The sequence below is a fragment of the Oreochromis aureus genome, linkage group 5, assembly GCF_013358895.1.
Source record: "Oreochromis aureus strain Israel breed Guangdong linkage group 5, ZZ_aureus, whole genome shotgun sequence".
In the NCBI taxonomy this organism is placed as follows: Eukaryota; Metazoa; Chordata; class Actinopteri; order Cichliformes; family Cichlidae; genus Oreochromis; species Oreochromis aureus.
The window spans coordinates 14,242,743-14,270,316 of record NC_052946.1 but is presented as its reverse complement, the minus strand read 5'-3'; the positions used below and the strand labels follow the sequence as shown (position 1 = coordinate 14,270,316).

The window sequence follows — 27,574 nt, the reverse complement described above, 5'->3', positions numbered from 1 at the left end:
GTCAAAGCTGCCAGGAGGCAAAAAGAAGAGAGCTGAATTTAGATTCGTCTTTGTCACTGCTCGGATCATTTTGCAACTCTGTTGTTGGTTTAAAGTGACTAATCACCAGTGTCTCGTCATCAGCTCTTTCACACTTTATACAATTTTGTCAGACTGTGACTTTCTTATGTCCTTCCTCTTTCTGAATGATGGTTGACCCTGCTAACCACAGCTTTAGATGCATTCTTCTGTTTCTTTCTCTCTGTGATTGCCTTTGTTTGTACACCTCATTGAAACAGACGAGCACAGTCATACACAGATAATGTGTTAGTAAATGACAGCCAGTAACCATTGGTATCAGAAGCGCTCTCACTAAATTTCTCTTGAACTTTCTTCTCTTTTCCTCATTTATCATTCCTCCTTTTATCCTCTGTGTTTTCATCACTGCCCTTCTGTCTGTTTTGTTCTTTGACCCTGTGGGACTGCTTTAAGTTCAGGCCTTTGAATATAATATTGTAGCTCTGGTTTTGGGTGCTGTAAATCACATAAACTCAGTTTTCTTCATGTGGGAAACAAACATTTTGAAACAAAAGACTGATGAACAAGAACAAAGTTGTCAAACAATAACTTTCTTGTTTGCTTAGTACTGCCCCTGTGTTTATGAATGTTGCCAAATCTGTTCATAGTAATTGTATGACTGTAGCCCAGCCCTGGATGAAATTAGGCACCCACAGAAGGATACAGCAAGTCATTTACAGCTTCTAATTGTCATAATTTGGCAGCAATGTGGTTGAACGTGGGTGGGCCATATCATCTGGATAGCTTTGGGTGTCAACCAAACCCCTCCCAACCTTCTCCTGAGAGACTGCAGCCATTGGTCAGACCCCATTTTGTTACCATGGCTATAGGCCAAACCAGAGGCGGGGCATCTGTCTTCCACCTGGCCGCACCAGCTGCTCAAGCACTGCTGCTATGGCATGCCTGGAGTGTATCTGAGCAATTGTGTATGCTTGCTTGCTGGCTTGTGTTATTGTGTTTGTACGTAATACTTGTATTATATTACAGAAGTGACTGTACTCTCAAGTATTACTTAAATATCAAATGATTTAAAACATTTTGTCAGATGATATAGATAATTCGGATCAACAAAGCTACAAATCAGAGAATATATTTAAAGTGCAAAAGAACCCAAAGTTGAAACAGCCAAAGAAATCACAACAAAGGTAAATACACATGTGATAGCTTAAAAAAAAAACCTGTTAACACAGCAGAGTGCTCCTGTGATTCCAGTTAGCTTAATTTCATAAGCTAGGTTCTAAAATGAGCTGTGACCACCTGTCACCAGACTGTGGAAGCGGCTCAACATGGAAAGTTGGAAGGAAAGGAAAGAATTGCCAATGGATATAAGACGTCTGATTGTGATGCAAAGAGTTTGACAAATTCATGTTTTAAAGAAAAAAAAAGTGATGATCTAGAAATGAGTCCAGATGCAGTTACAATACTAGTGAGGTGGTGTAGAATAAGCCACAGTAACACGTCATAACTGCAGTGAAAATCCTTTTAAAAGGAGGCTGCACACACGCATTTGTGGAATTTAGTTCTGAAAAGCAGGCACACCAGTGCTTCAGACTTGGCACAGAGGTTATCACTGAAAGTCAGAATTTAAGTGACGGCGCAGAAAATACAAAGAGCATTGCATCATGTGTGGACGGCATCCAAAAAGAGCCTTTTCTTGCTTTTCGGCATAAAACTGCAAGATTACATTATGCTTAAGAACATGGAACAAAGCCTGAAGGAGTATTAGGAGCACATTCTTTAGTCAGATCAGGCCGAGATAAGTTTGTTTGGCTCAGTGAAGAAACAGCTTATTAATTTAAAACTGGTATCAGATCAGTGCTCTGTGTCAACTGGTACACAAAGCCAAGCTATCTGTATCAGTATCTGGACTCAAAACGTCAGGTCGGTGCATCCCTACCAAAGGCAGTGTGTGGAGTCTGTTGTGCTGCTGTTGTGTGTTATGTTTCTTTCTTGAGCTATAGTCAATCCCTATCTGTGCCCTCTATGACTCTGTGGTTACATAAGGTAGTGTAAAGTGGCTCTAGTTGAGCAGTGGCGGTATTAATAGATGTTATTTAAGTGTAGCACACCATGCTTGCAGCCTACATATAGAATCTTACAAGGAGTCTAGTCAGCAAAGTCCAGAGGCAGCAAAGCTGTTCTTGCTCCCAGGTTCTGTGTACCTGTCATTGCTTTTCATCAACTGGAATGTGCCCGTTAATAATTTATTACCCCACAGCTCTTCTCATTGGCAGGAATATAACATATGCTCTCTGGTGTTTTATATTTACCTCACCCCCCTCACTGTTGTGATGTGCTACAACACAGGGCAGCACCCCGTATAGATGAGCTTGGGCAATTCTCTGTGTTTTTACATCATCCAATTGATTAGCAGCTATTACCAATAGACTATCCAATCATATCCAGCAGCAGACTCGTGACTCATTTTAAATGCCAATAGCCGATCTGACAGCACAGCTGCTGTCATCAACCAGTACTTTGGTTCATTTAATCACACAGTGTTACAGTGTAGTGGTTACAGTGTGCTAAGTTTGTCTGCAACTTCTTTGTCTTCTCCTGAGCGGAGAGTGTCCCACCCTTCCTTCCCATCCCATCCTCTCTCTCCCTCCCTCAGCAAACATCTCAAGTGCTTTAATGTTTCTACCTTTTCTTGTTACTCTTCTTCTTCTCTTTTATTGTGCCATTAGTCTACATGACCATCTAGAAAAGGTCTTTATATTTGATACACTGACTTTGATTTTTTTCTAACCAGGTTCAAAATGTTTTTCCAACTAACTCAAACCAACTGAGAATTACCAAACAGGAAGTGAGAACAATCCTAGCAACTTTTTCAAATATTGACGCAAAACTTCAAGTGTGGGGATGGCATTGACTGCTTGAATAAAAGAAAAAAAAAAAAAAAAAAACGACTTCCTTTCCCTCGAACTGTAGTTATATTTACTGTTACGGATACTGGCTTGTGTGTTGGCTTTAATTGGAAACTTGCACTAAAAATGGTCTGTTTGCAAGAGAATTTGAGGTTTTGTTTTTAGTTAGAATGTTAAGATATTGGGAAAATGTTTTGAACATTTTACAGTCTTTAAATAAAAGTCTAGGATGGAGGAAATGTCAAAAATGTATCATCCTCATCCTGTTTCCACTGGTGCCATTTCATGTATAATATAAAGGATTAAGTAGCTAGTTGTTTCAGCGTGCGTGCCTCTACACATGCCCAGGACATCTGGCAAATGTCACTGTGTGTTTTCTACTTTCTGCCCCTCTCCTCTGTTGCTCTCACACTTACACACAGAACGGTGTAGTGTTTAAATAATGTTGAGGTGTGTGTGTGTGGGTGGGGTTTTTTTTGTTTTCTTTTTTAGTCTTGACTTCTCTCTTTCAGATCCTTGAGTTGTTTAATTGTTTCATTTCAGCTTTTATTGGAGTTTCACGCCCACACCCTCCCCCTCATATTCAGATAGCAAACAACATTTCCTCTCCCCTCTGTCCAGTCCAGTCCAGTCGTTTGGCTCTTGAATCAGTCATGCTTGTTGTATTTGGTGGGCAGCAGCCAAGGCCTTCCCTATGGGCCATTACGGCACACTAGGAGTGCAGAATGGTCCAGCAGGGAGGGAGTTGGGGAAATTAACGGGAACAAAGCTATGAGATGGAGTGAGAAATAAAAATGTAAAGAGAGAAAGCGCTGAATGAACAACACAGAGATGAATCAGTGAAAGAAAAAGTGTTGAAGGGGTGTATTGGGAGGCACATTGCTCTGACTCTTGCTTGTGGCAGCCTTCCCAGTTCTTCTTGCATTCTCCTCCTTTAATTTCAGAGGTGAATTCCCAGCAGCAGGACTAAACCCAAGCCAGGGACATTCTTCTCTGGCTTATCCCCAAACAAGAGTTGGTAATCTGGGGGAAAAGTGGGTGGCCTCACCTGGGAAAAGAGAGATGATGGTATAAAAGCTGGTTGGGGGAAGTTGTTTCAGTTTGGTCTCACCATACTGCTGTGTCAGGCTTTGGGTTTCAGACAGAACCCAATGTTGTCTTTGCTTGGGTGGAGAAACGGCACAAGTTCCTTTCACTTAAAGGAAACAGCAATACTAGATCACTTAAAAATACAAAAAAACAAACTCTGCCATATATGTGTATATATAGATGTGCTCTCAAACATGCAGTTCTTTAAGTTTACTCATTGCCAAGTAAATACTTCATCACATCTATATTTTGAAACTATTAAAACACCCTTCTTCCCATCCAGACTCTGCAGAAATAACTTTAGGTCCCATCCATCACAACATCTCCATCCAACATTCAGGAAAAACCGTTATCCTGCTGCCAAGAACAACAGGGTTCCTCCTGCTGGACAAACACTAATACAGTCTTACTGTGTCAAGCTAATGGCAGAAATCCCACCAGACCTACAGATCATGTACCACATCACCTGTAAACTCAAAAGTAAGACATGGCGCGCATGCACACAGACACACACGCGCACATTCCTTTCTCGTCCTGTGTTCCTCCTTCGCCTGATTGTTTTGAGATTGCCATGCCAATGTCTTTGCAGTTATTCCCTGACGTATGGAGTGTTGGTTGATGATGATTTAAAAAAGGAAAAAAAAAAAAGCCCGGGTGTGAGTGTAAATGTGCACAGAGGTGTTTTTACATACACAGAGGCATTACCATGCTCACAAGCATTCACTGGCACATGTACAGAGAGGCTGATAGGTTGGTGTGCAATAGAGGATTGTATTGAAGTGTAGGATTAGGGCGGCCACGTCAGGAATGTGCCGCCTCCTCTCATACAGAAACCAGCACACGCAGGCCAAACAGAAATATTTCTTAACCTAACACACTGTTCATTCATTGCACTTTTGACCACCTCATACAGCAGAATATGCACCGGCAAAAACCTGTGGTGGGGTAACTATCACAACATGATTTGGGTGTTTAAATATTATTCGACGGTTAATGTTTGAAGGCCTTGTCACCTCTGTCTTTATTGGAATTGGTTCGTTTCAATGTTGTTGCAACAGTTTATGGATTTCCCCGCAGGGCAGCAAGTTTTTTCCCCTCAGTTTCAACTTTGGTGAACTTTCAGATTCAGTTTTGCTGACAAATGGCAAGATGTCTTGATGGTGCTGACCTTTGGAAAAAGAGCGAGCCCTAAGTGAAGAAAGTTAACTTGGATTAACACGGAAAATGTCAAACAATTGCTGTCTTCAGTTTATTTAATGTGATGTTTTACTTCTTTTTTTGGTCATTGTGTATATTTGGGATTGTCAGAAGGCTTTAAACACCTGTTAGCGTGATACTTGTCTGACATTTTCTAGACTAAACAAGAGAAGAAAAAGCAAAAAAAGAGCAAGAAAAGAGAGAAAGGATGGTTAAGATGAAGGTGTGTGTGTGTGTGTTATGGTTACAAAGTCTATCTTACATTACACTTACAGGACAGCACTATGAAAAGTCTACCACGCTAGCACCCTGCAACTCACTGATTAAGCCCACATACATACACATGGGCGACCACTGCTGTAAATCACTGGAAACCACGCGGTAAAAGCTCATTTTAAACACCATCTGCATTCCTCATCCTTTACAGCTGCCAGACTTTATTCGTGTATGTGTGTGTTCTGTTGCTGCTTTTCTCTGCCCTCCAAATCTCCTCTCATTTAAGCCACCAGGCTTCCTATTGTTACCAGTAACTTTGCTCCTAATTTAAAACATCTTCTCTGTCGCCAGCTGACAGTGCTGTGGTTTCACTGGTTTGTGCCATTTAGTGCCCTGTGCTCATTTAGACTTTGTTTATGTCATCTTCTCCCAGTCTTTTCTTGCTCGCTCTTTACTTGTTATGGGCGTTTGCAGTGTTTGAGAGCCAAATAAGAGTTTTACTTTTCTGTGTTTTGAATAAAAACAAAAGAGGAATATACTGTTGAGAGAAAGGACTTTAAAAAAAAGAAGAAGAAAAAAAAAACCCCGTCAGGATTAAGGGAAGTAGAAAAGTGTCTAAACACAAAAGAGAAGAGGGGGAAAAAAGATTATAGTGAAGAAAGTACTCCTCCCAGAGGAACTTTTAGGTAGGGGTAAAATAAAATGAACAGAGCGGGAGAGAAATAAATGAAAGGGGCTGTGGAGAGGAAGGCATTTGTGGCCAGGAATGGTTTGGCACACATTACACCGAGGTGTAGTTTTGGCGTGGCTCCCATTAGCCTCTTGTGTTACATCCATTACAAAAATCTGCACGCGCGCGCACACACACACGTGCAAGCACACACTCTTACATGGCAGCACAGTCAAAACAGACCCACATCTTAACCACCATAGAATTTCCTTGCCATAATTCTGGTCCTACCCAGAAAAGATGGAAATCACTCATCTCTCTCTCTTTCTTCCTCTCTCTCCCTAAAAGATGTTATTAGAGGCACCAGTGGCCATGTAATCACTTTGGCTCTCCCACAGGAAGAGACACACACACACACATGCACGCACACACACCTACCTTAGTAATTACAGCTGAAGATGAGGTCCTATTCACTGTAATCCTAGTGAATGGCTGATATAGTTAATAAATGGTGGGTCAAGCGGTGCTGCATAGTGTCACATCAGAGTGGGTGTGTGTGTATATTTTTTTTGTGCGTTTTCTTCAGCTATTAATTGATGCCTTGTTATTGTGACTGATGTTGATTAACTCTGTGCACACAATTGCACACTTTGCATGTATTCACTGCACGCAAGCACTCAGCTACACATGCAAATTGATAGACTGCCTCACTTAGTTTGTATGCACATACACTTTCTTTCATACAAACACAACCTCCCCCATTCCTACGCACGCACACAATACAAACACAGTTGTTCAGCTGATCTCTTCCTGTGTTTGTATGTGGTTCACTGCCCTCTTCAAAGCCACATGCACACCCCCACACCCGGTTGCATTAAGCACTCTTCCCGATCTTTGTGTACTTTCCCACCTTCCTATGTCTGATAAGTCTGGAGGCTAGCAGCTTGTTAGCAGAGCTCCTCACAGTTTCTCAGTGGCTTCGAGGCTTCGCAGTCATCCGGAGATGCCAGTGTCACTTCAGGAATCATATAACATGTTGCCATTCTTGCTTGAACGCACTCGTAAACATATCAATATTAAATCTCGACTTAAGTCTAGGCACTTTATGTCTTTAACGTAAACATCCTCTCAGCAGTCTTTGATGTAAATGTGTAATATTGTTTTGGTTGAGATATCCCATAAGGGATTTGTGTTTCGCCTCAATGTAAGAGGAGGTCTTTTCTCATTTGAATGGCGACACTAAAAAGGCATTCAATTGGAAAGCTCTATCTTCGAGTCTCATCTTATTGTATATGATAATGTTGTGGTGCAATTTCTTCCCCCGTTTGCAAGACAGCTGATAAAATCAGTCATAGTAAAGCACCTCTCTAGATGCAGGGCTTCTCACGCTCTCAGCCTTGTGTGCGTATGTACGTGTGCGCGCGTGGAGATGCAGATGATTGAGTTAGTGTGATTTAGTGATGGTTGGAAGATGAAATGCTGCCGCTGTGCCGTGTCTAGCAACTCGCTACACACACTTATCTGACGACTGTTAGCTAAAGGCATTTAATTCAGAGGGTGAAAAGAGGAAGAAAGGAGACGGCATAAAGAAGGAAAGATGAAATGGGAGTAAGAATGCGTGATAGATGAATTAAGGAAAAGGAGAGGAATGTATTGGCAGAGAAGTAAAGGATATAACAATGACTAGGGCTTTTAATTTCAGCAAGCGTGAGGATTAAAAGGCGTCAACAATGATGAATAGCTTTAATTTGCTCTTAAAGCAGCTCACTTTCTATCTCCATGTTCTACCTTCATGTTATTGTATGCACACATGTGCTCTGGGAGAGAGATACCACATGTGGCTTGGACGTTTTGTTCCTTTTCTTTTTTCCTTTTGTGTTTTCTCCCCTCCACAGCCTGTTACATGTTTCTGCAGCTGTAGATGTGTGTGCACACGTGTGTGAGTGTGTGACCTTTTGGGGAGTACTGCTGGTGAAAGGCCACTGGCTCACACATGAATAACCATGGTGTAGACATGCGGACGAATACCAAAGACAGTTGATAAGATTTGGCAAAGCAAGTAACCTGATATGACGGAATCGGATTGCAGAGCTACATATTTGACTTCATCGACTGTAAAGCGTGAGCTTCGGTATCCTTGATGGAATGTGTCAGGTGCAGCTTAAAAAAAACAAAAACACAAGTGCTGTGGTGTAAGATCATAAATGTACAAAAAACATTAAAAAAAACCTTAAAATAACTGTTTTCCGTTTAAATTGGGACAGTGATAGACAAGCGCTTGAAATACCCAGAATTCTTTGTGCTTCTAAGTAAAAGGAGGTTTGACAATGTGTGATTTATTGTTGCTAACAAGGTTCCAAAGTATCGAATTTCATTTGAGTTATTTTGAGGTCTGTTAAAAACAAAATGTGTTAAAGATTTTGTTCCCAGACCGCTGTGCGTATTGTTTTTTTTTTCTCCCCAAAATGTAAAATGTAGGATTTGTAAATATAAAGTGATCATACAGTTAGTGGTTTTTCTAGGGTTTTGGATCAGAGCGAGCTTGATCTTAGCGAAAGAAAGGCAAGAAGTCATGGCATGCAACTGAGTGAAAACGCCTACACAGATCTGCCATCTGGGGTTTAAAGTTAATTGGTTTATGTGAGGGATAGTCCGTTCAACTAGTGTTCTGGCTGATATTTGACAACATAATAGCCCACATAGTATAGATTTTAAAACTTTTTACATAATAAACATCCAGCACTGTGTACTTGCTCACAAATGTGGCCATGAAAAATCTAGTCTGGGACTTTTTAAATGGAAATTGAAACTGGGTAGGAAACCTGTGCTAGGGTGTGGTGGTGTGTGGAAGAATTGCTGGCGTACGAGTGAAGTGTGGGAGTGTGTGTTTTTGTCTGGGAGCTGCTGCTAGTTATTGCATTTTTGACACACACTGCCTTCGTTGCCTTTTCTTTCCCTTAATCTAGGTTGTTAAGCCTTTTGGGTGCTCGTACTGTCTATCTATATAAATAAACCTACATGAATAAGTAATATCCAGAAGCAAGTAAGACTTTCTTTTACTAACTCTCCTGCAAATACAAATAACAATGTTTAATCATTCTGCACCAATAAAGCTTCTTTTTGAATAAAACCCCATGTTTGCATCTGCTCTCCCTCCCAGACCTTAAAATAAGCCGTTCCAGACATACAGTGTTATGATAGCAGACACACAGAGCTCGTGTGTGTCTGTATGTGTTTGAGGGTACACCACCTCCATCATTGTCACCATAGCTCTTTGTCTGTCTTGGCTCTCTTAAAGAAAAGGCTGTTTGGTATGACTGTCTGACCCACATATGGTAAAGGTTTGCTCAGGGCTCCTATGTGTGTTGGCTGCCTATGGTGTGTATGTATATGTGTGTGTGTCTGTGTGTGGTGAAGTGGGATTTGTCCCACAGAAGCATCAGGGCCATCAGTCACTCATGTGTGATGTTCCATCTGCTCCCAGCTTCATACTACTTCACAGTCAGCCGTACACACATACATAACTAAATCTCCAGAGGGCTTTTATTTATTTTATTCTTTTGCAAGATGAAACTGTTTATTCCATTGAAACCATTTGTATACATTGAATGGATGCTCTGTTTTCTCTAACAATGCATGGCAAGTAAAATAGAATAGAGTGTACTGCTTCCCAGTAACCCAGTATAGATGTTTTTGTTTTGAGTGTACAGTTTAGAGGGTCCAGTGCTTCCGTAGGGCCAACATCCTGCTGTTTCTGAAACAGAAAACAATACAATAGTCCATTAAACACACATGCGCACAGACACACACGCATCAAGGAGTAAATTGTGTGTTTTCTGATGACTGCTGCCACTCGAGAACAACAGATATATTTGTTTTGTGTCGTGCTGCGCTCAAGTTCTGCCAAGCTCACTACGCGATAGGAAGTGAGTGATTTCAGGTCTTTATCTGAAAGCCCCGACTCGGAGAAACAAAAGTGCTGAAAGAAGGAAAGAAGATTTGAGAGGTGTTTGCAAGAAGCGGGCATTAGGTTACACTAGTGTCCATCAAACCCAGTATATTGTGGTTGGACTATTGTATTAGTTAATTTGGCTGAGTGGGAAATTAAATGAGGCACAGTTGCTTTGTATTGTGTGGTAGGGTAGGCTGTAAGATGAGCTTGCTAGCCAAGAATACAAAGTTACTGAGGTGCACAAGTCTCTTGTTTGCTCTTCAACCTCTTTATCACACCCCCCTACTGTCCAGGGATTGTGGGTGCATACCAATCTTTTGTTCGGTTCGTCACCCATTTAACACTTTCTTTCATTTCTCTTTGTTCTGTAGAGGGCCTACTTCGGTGGGGCCCCATAAACACACACATGCACATTCACTTGGGGCCCCACATCACATCAAAGTGAGGAATATGGGGCTTGCAGCCATTATGTATGAATGCATGGACCTAGTTATGCCAAGTTTACCCTTCTTTAGATGTGGTGTCTGTGGCGGTGTGGTTTGTGTGCTGCTTCATGCTGTTAGTGAGCCAAGCTTTATGTTCACACACTTCTCCGAATCGGCTCTGAAATGTCAAAGCCATTATCCAGAGTCCGTGGTCTTGCTGAAGTGTTACGACTCTCAGACAGACCTGGGAACACCTGGACCAGTCTGTTTAGTTCCACTCCTTGTGATGCTATTTACAGTCTTGAAGCGTTTGATGTCCTTTTTTGCTTTCTTTTTTTGTGATTTCCCTCTCCCTTGCTTTAAGTATTAAGTCTGACTACAATAGTTTAAGACAGAAAATGCTTATATGAAAATTTATGCATCTTCTCCTCCACCCATCTTTACTCCCCTGCTTCCTGCGCCCTTTCTTAGTCTCTTTCTGCATTTTATTCCGTACACAACAGGAAACTTATGATGTCTGCCTCTTTCTGAATCTTTACATCTCATATGTACACTGGCTTCATCAGTTGTCACTTGAGCCAATGACAGGCATCATTCTCATTGACGTGCTACTGTCTTATCATCCAGCTTCTTTACCCTCATACCGCCACCTTCCTTATCACCAGCTAGCTATCCCATGTATCTATCAGAGCAAACCAGGCCTGCCTGGCACAGATAAACCCAGCATTAGGGGCTTTTGGATGGATTGGCAGGTTGAGAGAGATGTTAATGCTCATAGAACAGAAAAAAATGGATATTAGATGTTGCAGGATGATGAGATAGGTGGTTGTTTGGAATGTTTCAGTATGGGGCTGGCAAATTGTTGGTTTATTTGGTTACAATCTCATTTTCTGATACAGGGATTATGCATGGTTTTTGAATATCAAGCGACATTGCCGGAGGAGAAGTATCAGGGTTGTAAAAATAAATAAAGTTTTTGGGGAAAGTTAGAAATTTATGGATGCACTAGACGTTTAAGTTGTCTCTTATTTAATGTTTGATATTAGAGTTCAGATTTGTTTTCTGCATTTGTAAAACTACTGTTTTCCTTTTTTTTTTTTTCCCTTCCCCAGATGGCACAGCTGTAGTAAAATCATCTTTTCTTCACCTCTATGTATTCTCAGTTTTATTTTAGCTGACAAAACATTATCACTAGAGGAAGGAATGCCTATTTTGGTCATGGAGGTACTCTGAATAGCACTTAAGAAAGTTATGAAATGTCAGGTTATAGACTGTTTACGTCAGAACCACAGAAAGACAAAGACTAAGGTTCATTTCCAGCAGCGTTTGCGCCGCGTCATTTCCTACTCTGCTGTCTCCTCTTACTGCTTTTCCTCACCGTTGCTTAAGACAGTGCCTTTAATGTGTTTAAAGTCTATTAACGTTACATTATACATGTTGACTAGAGAGTAGAGATGGGGCTTGTTTTGAAAATACAAGCACAGCATCATTCTGTAGATTCATCCATCAAGGACTTAATGGTAAGCTAAGCAATACAGAGGACACAATCAGACAGCAACAGCTTCCCGCTTGATTACTGACAATTGCATTGATTTCTTGACTTAGCTTATAGGCACACACAAAGAGCTGTGCATGCAAGCTGATGCAAACATAAATCTGTGATATTTTTTTTTTTTTTTTTTTTTTTTTTTTTATATGTGTGAGAAAACATCTTTACATCTTATCACTCTACAAATGATTGTAGATCAGTTGAAAAACAAAGCCGTATACACACTGGCGTTGAGCTTGGACACCCACACAGGAATCTTCACACGTATTTGTACACACTTAGCCCTTGTATTAGCTTTAAACCCTTCTAAATGCACAGACCCTGCCATGTTAACCTTGTTATTAGAGCGCAACCTCGAATTCCAGACAGAGCAGCTCAGTTTGATTGAATTAGATCTTCTTTAAGTATCCCATCCATCTATCCATTCCTCCATCCATCTGTTCAGCTTATATATTCCATAGTCTTTTGTTCTCTTCCTGTAACTCCGGGCAGCCTTGCCCTCTGCACTTGTGGAATGAATTGATTTGAAATGATTTATTACCTGTTTTGTTTTTTTTTTTCTTTCCTTTCGCAAGTCGCCCACTCTCACTCACCCACTCTTGTTTTCTGTCTTTCTCACCGTTGTTTCTCTCTGCACACTACTTTTTTTTATGTTAGCACTGTAGATGAACTGCATCCTGAGAGAGGGAAAGCCTGAGCAGAACAAAGATGAGGGGGGAAAAGGTGTTATTTGTCAGATTCAATGTTTCAGTCCCTGTTTCTAAGCTGATATTAAAACCAGCAAAGAGACTGGTTTTTAATTTGGGGATTTTGCAGGCTGGATTTTGCACAGACTGACAAGCAGATGGATGCAAACAGAAGATAGGAAGGCTGTCAAAAAGACAGACTTACATTCTCTGTGGTATATTGCGTTTGTGTGTGCAAAACCAGTGTAGGCTCAGACTGGTCATTAGCCAGTGAACTGGACTTAGGTGCCGGATCCAGAGATAGATATGGCTGCCAATGGAAATGTCTCATTTTTTTTAAGGGAGTGGGAAAAAATGATACATAGAGGCCACAGAACAAAAGCTATTCTTTCACCTCTGTTTGCATCAGCAGCTATTTTTCTTTATTCTGGTTGTCTGCACTTAAAAATTGTGTTGCCTTGTGTGCTGGTATGTGTGTTTGTGTGCGTGTGCAAACTCGTCTAGATGCGAACCATCCGTGAATGAAATGTATCCTTTGTTTACGGGCCTATTATCTAGATAATAACATCCATATTTCCTCTCATCTCCAGAGCTTTATCACAGCCTTATGAGCTCTTTCTCTCACTCTATCTCGCTATCTCTCTGTCTCCTTCTCTTTGGCACACACACTGGTACACACACACGTACACACACACAGCAGAGAGAGATAATGGGATTGTTGCCCTTGGTTTCTTTTGGCAAAACTGTAAATAAATTTTTTTTCATCACAAAGTGTGTGTTCATTGTTCACCCACATGTTTCTTTTTCCTGTGTGTGTGTGTCTCTGTGTGTGCAGATATATATATATATCTCAATCAAACTAGTGCTTGCATATCTATCACTTGGTGTGTGGGTTGTCATCTTATCATTCTTTCATCTATCTGGATGTGAACCTATTTGTCAGTGTGTGAATTTAGTATCATTTTCCAGCTAGTCATTGCCTGCTGTCCTTCCCTTGTCACTGAGGGCTGATAGCAGTGCGAGTCGACAAAGCTCGGTAATGGAGAGCTGATACTTGCCCTCCCCCCCGCTGCTTTGTACTTTTCATTTGCTGCTGAGATGACTTTGGCTCACAGCCACGCCAGCCAGCCAATCTCCTATCTTGTATCTGCTCCATTACTTTCCATATCTTGGCAAATTATTTGCCAAAACTCACAAAGAAAAATTTGAGCATCCGTTCACGTGCATGTTCGTGCACATGCTGACTTGGTTGCTCTGTATTATATTTGTCTACAGGTGCATTGGGTGATCAGGTTGTCGTTCACATGCAGAGATGTGACTCGCTGTTATGCTTTCTATCATTATACAGGACCACACTGTTTTCATACTTAACTTTTTTATTTTTTGCTCATAATTTTTAAAGTTTATTCCTCCCAGGTGCTGAACAAAAGATGTCTATAGTCATGATAACAGCACCATCCTGTCAATATTGTTCCCTTCCATGCATCTACCTCTGTAATCACATCTGTGTTCGCAATAATTATACGAGACTCAATACTGCTATTAACACAACCTTTCAATTAAGCCGTTTACATAGCTCTGTAGAACAGGTGCTCTCAACCTTTTTCCAAAATTTTGATGATTTCATGCCTCCCACCTTATAATAACTACCACCTGTTACTGTTGAAGTGAAATCAGCTTATTTCACCAGCTGGAACAACATCCATAGACGCTTTAGTGTGTTTGAACTTTGGTTTGTAGAAAAAAGTGCAGCATGAGTGTACATTATTTATTTTTTTTTTTGCATGGATATTTAAAGGGAGATGTGAAAATGAAGATAAATTTGTCACCATTTTATTTCCTTTATTCGTGCAGCAAATCTAGAGGAATTAAGCGTCTGTTTATTTTTATTGTGCATCAATGTTCCACTTGGATTAACACTGCATCATTTCTCTACAAGCAACAAGTTATTTTCATTTAGCTTCAAGGGTTTCTACTGTAAAAGCACGGGGTTTTTTTAAGCAGCTGCTGTCTGATATTATTGCTGTATTCATGTACATCACTTTTCTGCATCATCTTTTTATTGTTTTCATATCCAAATGAGTTTTCCCGTGTGTTTCTTTTTTGCAGATCTTGGTTAACTCCATAAACGCCAGCCATCCAGCAGTGCTATACGAGAAGGTGACTGTAAGTGAAGGAGGAAGTCCCTTACTGAGAGACATGCTGTTCAGCCCAGACCAGCAGTACATCTACACTTTGACTGACAGACAGGTGAGTTCATGTACAACAAACACACTAGGACACACGTTCAGTCCCAGCAGACATGTTGTCATTGTAATACATTTTCGACATAGTGTCTGCTGGGACAACATACTTTTTAAAACTCTTACATGTGATACATAAGTCTTTGCTGCCATTTAAATTCTCCATATCCAGCACCTGACTATTCAGTATTTGCCAAAGGTACATACTCATAAACACTAACATTTATTTTTGTTGTGTTGCATGTTTGAATGGCCTGTATTTTGTACAGCGCTTTACTAGTCCGTAAGAACCCCAAAGCGCTTTACACATCCAGTCATCCACCCATTCACACACTGGTGATGGCAAGCTACATTGTAGCCACAGCCCCCCTGGGGCGCACTGACAGAGGCGAGGCTGCTGGACACTGGCGCCACCGGGCCCTCTGACCACCACCAGTAGTCAACGGGTGAAGTGTCTTGCCCAAGGACACAACGACCGAGACTGTCCGAGCCGGGGCTCGAACCGACCTTGTGCATATTTTAACAATCCTACCCACTCTACACTCATTCTCTGCACTCAAAACACAAATCATCCCCACTGGATTTCATTGCACACCAACACACATGCACACCAGCTACAAACATCGCCACTATGATGGCTTGCTAATAAGCCAGACATTACATACATGGGGAGTGCAGGGAGAGTTATAGGTCAGATGGGGTGTGTGTGTGCACGTGCGCACTCTTATTCTGGTGAAGGCTTTCTCGAGTGTGATGGTGAGGAGAGGAAGGGGTTGGGGAGGAGGCAGAGAGAGCGTGTCGCATCTCTGCTGCTCCCCATTTCCAGCTGCTCCCTGGTTGTTTTTTTTTTTTTTTTTTTTCCTTCTGTCTCATTAGTGTGGTGAGTGAAGGAAGCAGAGCGAGAGGGAGGGGAGGGGGAAAGAAAAAAAGGGGTTGTACATGATGCGAATGTGTCTGTATTTAATAGATCTAAAATAGGCTGTCGAATTGAAAATGGGTGAGATGTATCTGAGGTCTGCTCTGTGAGAGGCTTTTTCAGAGGTGCTGATTCTGTAGGTGGCTTAAATCAAAGTCAGGCCATAAAATGGAAAAATTCTTTGTCTGTTTGACACCCAGTGGGATCATCACTGGTCACTGTATAACCACTCCCATACGTGGGGCTTGGTAGATAAATATTTTTAAATACAGACTGTGCTGTGAGTGTAACAGTATGTTATATCACAGCCCTGTGTGTCCTGGCTGAAGATACCTCTGTTCATGCCTTTAAGCCAGATGACCTGTGATGACATATGCGAGGCTCCATCTGCACACACACACCCCGTCATCACAATCATCCGTCAGTTCGATAGCTGCTCGTCACCAAACCCAGCTGCACGGTGGGGCAAGATACAACACCAAGTTCGTCTACTTCAGGAAACTTAACTTATAGTCAAAGAAGTTCATTCCCATTAAATTGATTCACTTGGTGAAACGCATACAGTGTGTACATGTATACACACCCTGCAGGGAGGCCACCGAACCATAGTCAGACCACTAGAAGAGTCAGATGCAGCAGAATGGTGGGATGGGTGGTGGTAATATTAATTACTGTGTGTGTAGTGCCATGAGAACTATAGATGGACAAAAACTTTGCCTAAAGGAAACTGCCTTCATGCAGAGTGACTGCTAGTTTTATAAGGACATCTATAATCAGAAACCCTATAGGGACATCCCTATAGGGCTTCTGATTATAATCCTGACCATAGGAGCACAGAAGAAAGGAACATGAGCTGTGGGATGTGCTGCTCTTATTAATGGTAACACACATACATACTTTTGAGGGGACACTTATTTTCAAGTTTTGGATTAAGCACATGATTGGGGAAAGAAGTAACATAGTAGAAAACACACACCGCTGCACACACATACTAGAAGAACAAAGCACATGTCTAAGCAGCTAAGGGCATGAAGGGCACACACACAAAACCATAATGTTACTTATAGGCGCTAGTACACAGAACATATGCTCGGTTTCACACACAGTCTTGTAAACAAGTGTGTCTGTGTGTGTATCTGTGTGTGTGCATACACACAGAGAGCTTCATCTCCCTGTGCGTTTGATCCCCATTAATGGATAGCAGGCCTGGGTTAAGCAGAATGGGGGGCTGTGGTTTCCAGACCTTATAGCTAAAACCCTTTTCCAGCGCTAATGACTGGAGGGGGCAATTGCCTTCTCTCACCCTCCATCCTACCCTCATCTTTATCCTCTGCCCTCCATCTATCCCACCATGCCCCCACCACTACTTTTTTTTTTTCTTTAAATCCTCACTTTTGCTGCTATACACACACACACACACACACACACACACACACACACACACACACACACACACACACACACACACACACACACACACACTCCCTCTCTCTCTCTGATATTTCCATCTAAGCCCAAATTGAGTCCTCCCCTCTCAAATGCCTTCTACTGATCCCATTCCCATATTTTTAATGATCTCCCCCTATCGCTGCCATGGCCCTCCCTCACCACCAGATAGACACGCTCATACTCTCTCGTTCTTAAAGAGGCAAAGGTGGAAAATTGTGGGATAGATACATGGAATGGTGGGTAGGGGGGCCGGCTTTTGCTAAAAGATGCTGATACACTCACGCACACACATTAACACACAACTAGTTTGCATGAGGAATGTAGCCATGCCCCCTTTTTTCATAAATTCTTGTGAGATAGACACACAGAATCACACACACACGCCCTGGGAGCGTGTGTGTGTGGTTGTGTGTGGCTGGGTGCCTGCGGGGGTTCCTCAGACAAGCCAAGCACATTAAGGTGTCACTGGACATATCCACTGATGCGTGGACCGCAAGTTCCACCAGCCTTCTGCCCTCTCCCACTCACATACACACAAATGGAGGCTCAGGCGGTGAGTCACAGTTAGGGGCGAGGCCCAGTGATTTATGACTTGCTCTGTTCCAGCTATATTCATCACTGTCATTATTATCAATGGAGGATATGACAGCGGGATAGGACGGCCTGCTGTGTGTGTGTGTGTTTGATGAGACAGTGTGTTATTGCAGGAAATTTAGATCGGCTTATTTCTCACTGCAGTCAGGGTTGTATGATTCTTATGGACTTAGTGCATGTTGTTTGTTTTTTAATCACCTTGCTCACATGCACAAATGTGCAAAAGTGTCTCTCCCAGTTGACATCCAGTCATTCACTCCTAAGCTGCGCATGTATACATTGCACATAAACATTGTAAAAACTGTTATTACCAAAAACGGGAAAATACCTTCTGCAGATTAGCAGGCTCATTAAGTGCTGCTGATTTGCTAAAGTTTTGTTGTTGTTTTTTTCCACAAAAATGTTAAACACTTCAAGAAGAACAATGCAGCTCTTTGACTCAACCCAAACTTTTTGAAGCCTCTCCTCTGTGCAAATCTCCCTCTGTGGGAAATTGTCTTGTGGTGTTTTGGCTCAGTCAAGTCTTCCCGTTTTCAAATCATCTCATCTTTTGTTTTGGAGCCAAAAAGGTAGAAAGCTGTGGCTCCATTTGATGCCAAGGATGCTGCTCTTGCCATCTTTACTCAGCCCTTCAGTGTCATACACGCATGGGCGCACATATCCTTGCGTCTTTGATGGCAGCCCTTGCATATTATGGTGCTGTAGTGTGTGGTGCTGGCTAATTGCTGAAAGCATGAATATTCATCTCCTCTGGTGTTGGATAAGGGACTGGAATTGAAGTGAGAGAAGGAAACAAGCAAGAATGACTTATAAGGCTTGATACAGGGGAGGAAAATTTTGTGTATGCATGAGGCAACCTTTGTTGTGTTGGGGATGCACCTCTGATTGCTAGAGACTCACATTGATTCAGCTTGCTTACTTTTATATGAATATACATTTGGACAGAAACTCAGCTTTCAAACATTATTTCTAAACATACATCGATGAGCCATGTCACTGAAGCCAGCCTTCAGTGACATGGTAGTGGATCCTTGGGGTCTTGTGAATTGTGAGGAGAGGCACATTCTGTGGATACTCAGTTGGATTGGGATCTGTGACGTTTTTGAAGCCAGGTCGCCAGTTTATGGTGTGTGATGGTGAACATTGATGGTGAACATTGTCCTGCTCTGGGAGCGGTCTTGGGGAGTGCTGATGCAACTGAGTGCTGTTTTATGTGTCAAAGTAACATGCGCATGAATGCCAGCACCCTGGGTTCCCAGTGGATCATTACATTGTAACAAGATGATCAGTCGTATTCATTGCACTTGTCAGTGGTCTTAATGTTTTGGCTGATCTGCGTGTATTTTTGTGTGTGTGGGCTAACACCATTGTCCGAATCTCCATTCAGTATTTGAAAGAGATTTCCCCCTCCACATTTCACAGAGACTTGCATCCCTCCAAGGAATCTGCAGTCCTACACTGGATGTGCTCACACACAGTCCTTGTGACATTCACAAGCTGTTGGTTTGAGCCCCTACAATAGCAAACAATGGTCTGTATTGTGGTGTTAGCTCTCTGAGCAAGGCCTCATCAAGTAGCATCTTACCCATGGAGTTTTGTTAGACATCAATCCCCTCTCTGTGTGTGTGTGTGTGTGTGTGTGTGTGTGTGTGTGTGTGTGTGTGTGTGTGTGTGTGTGTGTGTGTGTGTGTGTGTGTGTGTGTGTGTGTGTGTGTGTGTGTGTGTGTGTGTGTGTGTGTGTGTGTGTGTGTGTGTGTGTGTGTGTGTGTGTGTGTGTGTGTGTTTGGATCTGTTTACATTCACATATTACTGGTTCGCTGCCAATCTCGTTAGCAAACACATTAGCACAAACTGACATCAACATACATAATAAGCAGCTCGTTGTATCAATCAAAGCTGACATTTTAGTGAACTACATACAGCTAATCAGTCGGTTCTAAATGGCTCCAAGATTAATTTTCCACAATTTATCAAACTCTGGCTGACTGAGGAACTCCTGAAGTTAACAAGCACATAATGTGGTGTTTAAACATTAGCCATTGTTGGCTGACACTTTGTTTTATCATCCATAGAGTAAGTGTAGCATGCAGTAAATGAAGAGAGGATAGAACCGCTTTTTCTCAAGTTTTTAGCACCGCTTTATTTCTTTAGTTTTATTCACAAACAAACTCAGCTTGGTTTCCACATTGATATTCTTATTTAACCAAAAGCCAAGTAATCCATGTCACATTATATGAAGACACAGTATTGTTTTGGTTTTTTGGACGTGTATGGTGGAGCAAATTAATTTCTTTTTCACTGGCTTGGAAAAAAAAAATCTAACTTGTCCTGTATAAGCCTTAATGCTGATCCCTGAGCTCTTGTATCCTATACCAAACACTTAAGCACACGTACACAGTCACTAGTCAATTTGTCCTGCCCATGGATACACACAGAATTTATTTAAGCAAGAAGGTGGTCATTGTTATGTAAATGTTAATAGACCTGGTGCATTGAGGCAGAGAAAGGAGTACAGTGACTAGAATAGAGGGAAGCTGGTCATGTAGCCATGCAGATATATGGCACTCAATTACAAGAGTGCAAACCAATACTACACCTTTCTCTATTCAGGATGGAGCAACTACACCTGTAATTAAAATGACTGCTGTGCACCTACACAACGCATTGTATTGTGTTACATTTATGGATGGATCATCTGAGTGCTTTTACAAATTCTTAATAAGGTTGAATATTCCAGTAGGCCAGTGTATATGAAGACATGCTCGAATGGTGATTGGATTACATTTAAAATCTTTATTTTTTATTTTACACAAACCAGTCACTTAACTGTGGGGAAAAATAATCAGAATAAACTACTGTGAAAATTGTCTGTTGCACCTCTAGTTCCCTCTTTTGTGACTTGATGAAGGGAAAAAAATTGAGTGAAATATTAGTAAATCCTTCAGAGACATGAGACAAAATTGGCCAAGATGGCATCATTACACAGGCGGGAATGGTTTCAGTGTCTCTAACCTCACTTATCTCTTTCTCTTTTTCTCTTAATTGTGTTTCCAGCTTTTCCTCTCACTGCCCTTGTTCATATCAGATCATTCACTGTTGCATTTCTTTTTTTATCCCTGCAATATTCTTGAATGTGTGTGCGCCTCATCAGAAAGTGTGCTCAGACACTTGTCTTGTGTGTGATGCTATCAGCCCTAATGGAAGTCTAGCTTGCCACTAGATAGCTCTGTCTTTCTCTCATCTTTCTCTGTTATACTTTGCCATCTTTTCCCAAAGGATGGTGTGATAGAGCGACTGATATGGTTAGAAAAGAGGGTGAGATGGATAGGGAGGTTAATGGCTTCTCCCCCTCCTCGCCTTCCTTCTCAATCACTATCAATCGGCCGTACAGTCGGTTCTCCTGTTGCTTCACGGTGATTGGGTGTAAGGATATGGCCCTGACTGATTGGAACGAGGCCAATCAACAGCTGGTATAGCCAATGGTGCTGCTCCTAGTGGCACACTATACTACTCAGTTTCATGCCTTAACCAGAAGTCACACTGAGTAGAACAATGAAATGTCGCTCATGCATGACAGCACAGGGAATTGTTTTGAATTTGAGTCAAATTTCTTTTCAGATTCGTGCACAGCAGGCCTCGTCAGAGCCCGGTTATAAAGTATCAAATGGGGGAAAGCTGAGTGAAAACGCAGAATGGCACGTTTTCTTTCTGGTTTTGCTGTCATAAATTACAACAGGAAAGAATACGAGGCTGATAAATGGAACTAGAAAGACATTTGCACACAATGAGCGGGGCTGTAAGTACCGATTGTTTTATTTCACTTCAACTCATTTGCATTTTTGGCAAACATATCCTTTAAGGGAAAAGAGAGAAATCTCCAGTTCTCAGTAAAAATGTGTGAAACCAAATTGGACCCGTGAAGATCACTGCACTTGCCTTAAGGAATACTACTTGGCTTATACATACTGTTGCAGTGTCTTCAAATAGAAAATTCTGTACATTGTGCATTTGCGACTGACTTGTTTCTCACTTGAATCACAAACTGTTGCGCATGCGCTGCACACCTGAACTTCTCTAAATGTTATCCAGCTGAGGTGCATGTGAGAATGCAAATTTCCAACATGTCTTTAACTTGTCAGCTTCTAGTGAGTAATTTTTGTGGCATTTGATTCAGCTGATGTGCAAATAGCACACTTATTAGTCCTGTGTGTTTACCAATAGTGAGTGGGAGTCGTGTATGCTGCTTCCTCCACGCTGCCTTGGCATTTCCCTCACCTACACCATACATAGTGTTTTCAGTATGTCGTGTAAATATATTATTGATCTGAAAAACACCCAAAAAACGTCTGAACACGTCTTTGGACTTCTGTAGCTGTTTTTTAATATATATCAGTAACAAATTTTGAATGAAAGGATGCATATGAAGGCAAAGCCAATCAGGCAGATTTAGGTTCTCTCTCCACAAACACTATCTGTTATACACCTCCCAGGCATGACTTCCACACAGCAGCTCTTGTGAGCGCAAATAAAGAAAAGCAGCATTTGTCCCCCTTTTTTTGCCTCCCTCTTCCTCTTCTCTGCTTCTCTCTCTGTGTATATGGTGGTGGGTTGCTTGGCAGTGCTAATGGAAATGCCAGCTGTGTGGCTCCTCACTCCTCACCAAGTCCATTTACTAAAGTGACAGAGTCATTTACCAGGCAGACGGCCTCTCCCATCCTCACTTAATTAGAAGACCCCTAGGCCTGTCTACCTTAGCCGGTCACATTTACCTCTTTTTCTCCCTCTACAGTCTCTTTGTTCCAGCTCTTTGTTTTCTACAGTTTTTCAATCTCTGTCTCATGCTTTGTCTTCGTCTCAGTTTTTTTTTTCACTTACTCCCTCATCCCGCTTCGTTCTTCTGTCTCCTCTCTCTTTCTGTCGGGCTCCTTCTCACCAAAGGGACAGAGTGTAATGGACAAATGGATACACAAAGACTGAGAGTATATTGACTTATTGTTGAGAATAGCTCCTTTTAGAAGAGTTGATGGGAAAGTCCATGTGATGAAGGTGTTGATGGAGAGAGATTGGTTCCCAGATCTTAAAAGTTTTTTTTTTTTTTTCTTTTTCTCACTTTTGTTTTGTTGGTTTAAAACTTCATATTGCTGATTTACTGTTGCACTGACTTCAGAATTAACACAAATGTCTTGTAGGATAGTGGGGATTTTAGCTGTCATCCTAATTGGCCTTGAAGTCACCATGTGCACAAATGCAAAAGGCAAATAAATATATAGTTATGTAGGCCTGCTTCTTGTTTTCATCGGGATATAGATGACGAAATCTCCACTGTGTTTCAGAAGAGAGAAAACAAAATGTGAGTCCAGTGAAAGAAATAAAGGATGAGGGTGAAAGAGAAGTCGAACTGTTCAGAAACAAGAAACTGCACATAAAGCACAATACAAAAGAAATAATAGAAAGAGGGGAATGAATGAAAGGGTGCTAAGTGCAAAAATACTGTTCTGGGAGAAAAATTGCAGCTTTCTTGCCATACTTAAAGGCTTAAACTTGTTTATCGCCTTGGCTCTTTGTATTGCTGCATCACTGAATTCTAACAGTTATGTAGTATTTTGACATCTATCAGTAAACTATGTGAAAGCAGATAAGTTTCCGATGGGACACCGCGATTGCTGCTTCTCACGTTTTGTTTCTTTCACTTTGGCATTTCTCTTAGCCATCTACAGCATCTCTTCTTTCTTGTCAGCGCCATACTGTGCCAGTCTTGTTTGCTTTCCTGCTTATCTCCAATCAGTCAACACATCAAGCCTAGTCTTGCTTGCCATTGATCTTGTAAGCCCCTTACAATCCAGTCAATGCACACATGCTAACCCAGCCTTTGATACGACCCCCCCGCCCTCATGTACACACACTTGCTCTCCTGAGCTGGTATTCTAGCACTTGAAGAACTGGCTCACTTGCATGGATATACTGGGAGTTCAGCACTCCCATTTCTAATGTTGTTGGGATGATGCACTGTTGCCAAAGCAGAAGATGACAACGCCAGTTACTGTCACTGCAAAGTAATGACAGCCACAACGCGTTTAGTGAAGTTTTACCCTAACAAATAGTTGTATCTGTCTTTGTTTCTATTTCTGTGTCCTCCTGGAGCGTTTAGTGGCTGTGTGGATGGGTATTGATTTCATTGTTGCACACGGCTATTCACTGCCAGCACAGATTAAGCCGGCACAGAGTGCACGTTGATTGACGGTTATTGAAAGAATGCAGGTGTGGTTAATGTCAGCTTAGAGAAAAGAAGTCACAGAGGAATGATGACGAGGCGACGACCCTACTCATCTTGCTGTTTTCTTTCTCCCTCGCCTCCCCGTTTCTGCCCCCAAGATGTTGGCTAAGAAAAAATAAACTTTTGTGTAAAGATCACAGAACAAGGTTTAGATGAAAGTAGAGAAGCAATAAAAAGCCAAATGTTTGAGGTTTTTATTGTGAATTTGATAAAAACTGTGCATTTAAGAAGTATCTGTGGAAAATTGACCCAGTGATGTCCTTCAAACTAACCTTTTGAGGCTTTTCTGTAAGAATCAAATTTCAGTACTTCCTACTGTTTGCTGAATTATAGCATTACAGCCATTTTAAGTAAAGTGTTAAGCACGAGAGATTTGGTGGTGGTTCTATAGTGAGGCACAGGCATTGCCAAATTATGATGCAGTCTCAAGCATATATCTAAAAATAACTGAAAACAAGCAGTGATTTCTTCCTCTTGGCCCCCTGACAGTATAACCCAGTCTCTTTTCTTGCAGACAGCTACACCCCCCCTCCTCTCTTCTTCTCCAGCCTCTCTCTGTGTTTGAATGTTTAAAAAAAAAAAAAAGAAGAAGAAGAAGGAGCCGCAACAAGGCCGATCCTTTTATGTCTTTACAGTTTACAACCAATGAAAAGCTGCGCTGAAAGCTTTACAGTTCCTCTGGGTTTTGGGGGTGACCGTCACAAAGCCTGTTAGCTGGACGTTTAAAGGCAGGTGATAGCGCTCTGTAAAAACAGATTGAAGGGGAAAGGTGGAAAGTTTATAGCTGAAAGGAGATGTCATGGCATTGTGATATGGTCAGGGTAGAAGGTTGACAACAGAGGAAGTAGGAGCAAGAAAAGGAGAATTGAGTTACAGCAGTGGATGCTATTGTAAATAAGGAGAAGTCAAGAGAGAGGAGATGGCGGGCTTGGTTTATAAGGTCATTTAAAGGAGTAATGTGGCGCGCTGTCTGGAATTGGCTTTCATTAAAAGAGCCATCAAGAGAGATGGGAAGAGGGAGACAGTGAGGATAAGTGTGTGTGCCTGTATTCCTAACGGAGAGAAACTGAACTCTTTTTAATTTTTTTTTTTTTTTTTTTTTTTTTTTTTTAGTGTATCTTCTTGTATCACACGTCATACACATACTTTCACAGCTCTTTGAAAGCATTTTATTTTCACACTGGGGAAAACGACCACTATAGTTTCTTAATTTCTTCCACAAGATTTGAGTCACTGCCACTCAGCAGAGCCCACAGTGTTTTCACCACTACTACTGCAGGAATGATTGTGAACAATAGGTCATACCTATCATTACACAGGGCCATGATAAGATTATGTTAGCTCACCAAGGACCCGTAGTGTTAGTATGATTTATGTGGGTCATTGTTAATCGGAGTCGCGGTGAATTACGGTGAATGGAGGAATTGGCTGGTATATGTGATGATACGTGGAACATATAATTCTTTCCTTTCAATTTTCAATTTTTTTTTTTTTTTTTTGTTGAGTCATAGAGACAGCCTATAAGGTGTCCAATCACATATCCTCAACCCCAGCTGCTTTTCTCCCCTCCTATCCATCATCTCTTAATTCATTCACACTCCTTTCCCCCTCTGTCATTCTTTTATTATCAAAGACACCAAAAGACCCAGTCCCCTGTTCCATCCTTCTTTCAACTCTCCTTTCAGATGAAAACTAGACTCACACTCATTTTGACAATGACACATAGCAGGCGTCTGCCACCATATCCCATCTACTCAGCAAAATGTCCTTGCCAATTCGCACTGTCTTCCATTAGACTTCTTTGACTTCTCGTCCATGCAGCCAGCACTTCCAGTAGATGACCACCTTCCTCGTTTGCCTTACAGTCCAGCACCATATCTTGTTTGCATCATTTCATTTACTGTGCTGAGGTCTACACTGACTAATAGATGAGATGCTCAGGGAAGGTTGATGGCTACAAACAGTGATATAGGCACAGGAATCATAGAGTGTAAACAAATAGATATGCACTCAGGAAATTGAGAACAGAAAGTGCTATAATAGCGTATAGTGTCAAGTGTTTTTGTTTTTCTGTCCTGTGAGCCTTCACAAAGCCCCAAAGCCAGTTTGCCACAAGGCATTCGAAGCAGAAATTAGTTCCATCATGTCACATCTATCTCATATCTCAGTTGTACTTGCAGCTTGCAGAGGAGTCCTGGCCCCAGTTTAATATTTCAGTCCTCTATTCCTTTGTCCACCTGTTTTCCGTCCTGCTGCTAACCACCTTTATCTTAAGCCTCAGGCCTCTGCTCTTTTCTCTTCTGTGTTTTTCTTTTCTCTTATCGCTCTGCCCCCAACCCCCTCCAAATCCCTACCTCATAAAAAAGACACCACTTTAGTCCTTCCACATACCACTTGGATGAGGTTCTCATGGTTAAATCTGTCTGTGTGATGTGAAAGTGTTACCCAGGGGAAAGATTGTTAAATGCTTTTACTTAGTGATCAGCTGGGCCTCTCTATGCTGCATGATTTAAAATCAGCCTGCAGTGGCAACTCGATACACTCACGTTTTCTTAAACACACACACACACACACACACACACACACACACACACACACACACACACACACACACACACACATGAAATGGGCGTCCAGCAAATCATCAACTTGGGGGCCCACTGGTGAAGAAAAGTTGGATGTGGCGCTGACACTTGCAACACATACAAACACACGTGCTTACTTTGTTGCCCACTAACATTCTCAGCATTTGCTTTCGGGCTGTGTGTCACATTCTTGAACAAGCTCAACCTGTTAATATCTTGAAACACACACACATTCTTTCACGTTCACTGGGACCATGTTGTGAACCATCTGTCATCACCTTTAACTGAAGTGGAGGGCTAAACTTGCACACTTGATCTGGTTTCGTAGGCAACATCTGCAGGCTATCATCACACTCGTACATCCACACACTCACTCACTCACTCACTCACTCACTCACTCGCACACACAGAGCGAGTAATGTCACATTGATGCACTAAGGCTTTGTTGCACAGGCTTTGTACAGATGCTTGAATTCCCTCATATACACACACACACACACACACACACACACACACACACACACACACACACACACACACACACACACACACACACACACAGGGTCTGTCCTTCTGGTCCTCCGCCTCCTGTTGGTTTTTGAGGTCACCTGTCAATCTCAGCACTTTTATCATGTTCACCTTTCAGCTGTCCCATGATGCATTGCGAGGCCTCTCCTGTACATGCTTGACTGGAGGCGGTCACACATTGCTGAAATGGTTCACCACAGCACATATAAGCACAAAGACCCACACACATACACTTCATACTGACTAGCACTTAGTCTCTCTCAGGAACACACGCACT

At 41.8% G+C, this 27,574-nt stretch overlaps 1 protein-coding gene across 4 annotated transcripts in view; it reads left to right on the top strand.

Moving 5' to 3' along the window:
- Positions 1 to 27,574, top strand: part of LOC116326539 (plexin-A1) — a 178,155-nt gene that overhangs the window by 68,540 nt on the left and 82,041 nt on the right. For all 4 annotated transcript variants that reach the window (XM_039612261.1, XM_039612262.1, XM_039612260.1 and 1 more), the window contains exon 4: positions 14,818 to 14,958. In XM_039612261.1, coding sequence (XP_039468195.1) covers positions 14,818 to 14,958 — 141 coding nt within the window. The remainder of the gene's footprint in view (positions 1 to 14,817; positions 14,959 to 27,574) is intronic.